This window comes from Danio aesculapii, chromosome 15 (genome assembly GCF_903798145.1).
Source record: "Danio aesculapii chromosome 15, fDanAes4.1, whole genome shotgun sequence".
NCBI lineage: Eukaryota > Metazoa > Chordata > Actinopteri > Cypriniformes > Danionidae > Danio > Danio aesculapii.
The window spans coordinates 21,227,627-21,229,795 of NC_079449.1; the positions used below are offsets into that span (position 1 = coordinate 21,227,627).

General features: G+C 39.3%; 1 protein-coding gene across 2 annotated transcripts in view; it reads left to right on the forward strand.

Moving 5' to 3' along the window:
- brip1 (BRCA1 interacting helicase 1) overlaps positions 1-1,524 on the forward strand; it is a 65,792-nt gene extending 64,268 nt beyond the window's left edge. Inside the window, exons 21-22 of one of the 2 annotated variants that reach the window (XR_008838945.1) lie at positions 720-1,303; positions 1,382-1,523. Coding sequence is in view for 1 of the 2 variants with exons in the window: in XM_056474260.1 (XP_056330235.1) it covers positions 720-1,153 (434 nt within the window). In the remaining variant the exon portion in view is untranslated. Of the gene's footprint in view, positions 1-719 lie in introns of both variants that reach the window. The other variant, XM_056474260.1, reaches the window with a different exon arrangement.
- The last annotated feature ends 645 nt before the right edge of the window (positions 1,525-2,169 follow it).

Consider the following 2,169-nt stretch of genomic DNA (forward strand, 5'->3'; position numbering starts at 1 on the left):
GTTACTTGCGGCATTTGTTTTATATACATTCAGGGTTTAAGAATAATACATGTACAGATATTGTTATTGAAAGCCATTGTTTCTGGCAGCAATACTTGAATACTTTAACTGTGATAAGAATAGAAATTGACTCTAAAATATGCTTTTTTTCTCACATTATGTTCCAAGGAACATATTAAATTAAATTATTTGTTATTCCGGAGTCTTTGAGGAAAGAGGTGGGTGAAGTGGGGGACCTTGGCAAATTAACCACCATTAGCCTGACAAGATTTGTCTCGTTAGAGGGGCTTAAACAGCAACACCGTTAATGTGGGGGCCAAGGAAGAAATTTTATTAAAGCTCATCCCTCTTCATCCGCCCTGTGCAGAGGCAGCCAGTTCGTTATTGTAATTGCATGGCGGGCTGAGACCGGCCCATTAGTATCAATCTGAATAAGGATGCTAAAGGCTAAGGCGTGAGAATATGTGTAGTGCAGGACATCCTAATAAGCTGTCTGCAGCCGCGCAAGACTGCGAAACAGTTGGACCCTGCCCCAGCTTGCCATTTATTAAACTAATAAATTTAATTGAATTAGCCTAATTCAGCCCTTGTCTGTCCACATTCAGTTTTTTTCTTAATCAGAGAAGAAAGCTCTTTCCACCGTTTTAAACATTATCATGTTTTTCAGGCATTATGCTTTTCTCAGTGCTCATTCTGAAGGTGCACATGCTTCATTTCAGCAGGTCAAAGTTCAGATGTAAGGATCACAAACCGCATGCCAAAGAAGTCCCAAGCGCAAAATCCACACAAAGCTAATTCAGCCTCACTGACACCCGAACTTTACCAGAAAAGGAGGGTCTGTATCCTGAATAGGAAGGAGATGAAGCAGACACAAAATGGTAACCAGCGGAAAATAAAAGAAGTTGAGGCTAGAATAAATGCAGTTGTAGTGCCACTTCAGAATGCTATACGAAGAGATTCGGTCAGACACTTGACCCAGAAACCCTCAGGGAAGGAAAGGTCAAGAGAAGTCTCGTCTTCAGAGAGGGAGAAAAGAACTAGTGAAACTAGCACATGTATAAAAGTTAAGCCTTTGCCTCCTACACCTGTTGAGGTACTGAATGACAGCTTAGTGATCCAAAAAGGTAGGAAGAATCTGCTCATAAGTCATTAAATGGATAGCATGTACTAATATCATAATATTTAGTGCTGTTTCTATGATCTTATGAACAGGCATCAAGGTTCAGAGATCATATTTGAGGAAGAACAGGCAGCCAAAGCGGCTTGAAAGGGCGTCTGAGGGCAGACATTCCCAAACACAGAGGTTAGCCAAGTGTTGGCAGTCTGCTGTGGATGCTTGGTGATTGAATTTTTCTTGTCACATTAAGCCTTTCTCTTCCAGTGCTTACCCTGGTAAACTTTCTGAATGAACGTGAACTGGAGTCCTTAAGTAAAGGTTAGTAAACTAGTTTAAGACTCTACGCAAAGCACACAGATTTATGTTCCCTTAATTTAGCAATTTTAAGTGATCAAAGCTTGAAATTTTAATCAGTTGAGCTTTTTGCTTTATAAGTATTGTGTGTGTTTGTTGTACAGTATTGTTAAATAGTTTGGGTTCATTAAGACTTTAATAAGTAAGACTTGACTTTAAAAAGTAAGTCTCACCAAGGCTGCACTGATTTGATCTATAAAGTTTTCTATTTGAATATATTTAAAAAGTAATGTATTCCTAGTCTCTAGTTCCTATTCTGGTCTGTTGTCACATGATCCTTTAAAAATCTTTCTAATAGGTCATAATATGAATGCAACACAAAGCAGAGTTTATTTGAAAGCATGTTTTTCAGTATCCTCTCTCCCCTTGTTCAGAGCACACCAAGGTTCAAATGGCAGTGCCAAAACCAGTTCAAATGAACCACACTAATGGATCAATGTGTTTGTTTAAAAGAGAACCTTATTTTTGTCCTTTATCTGGATGGAATATGATGTCTGAAGTCTAAATTAAAAATCCCACAGAATAACTGTGGCCTAATGGTGAGAGAATTGGACTTTTTATTCAACGGTAGCTGCTTTGAGTCACTGCGTCAGCAGGAATTGTAGGTGGGGGAAGTAAATAGCCAGCACTCCCTTCCATCCTTAATACCATGCCTGAGATGGTTCCCTTAAGCAAAGGCACTGAACCCCCAACTGACC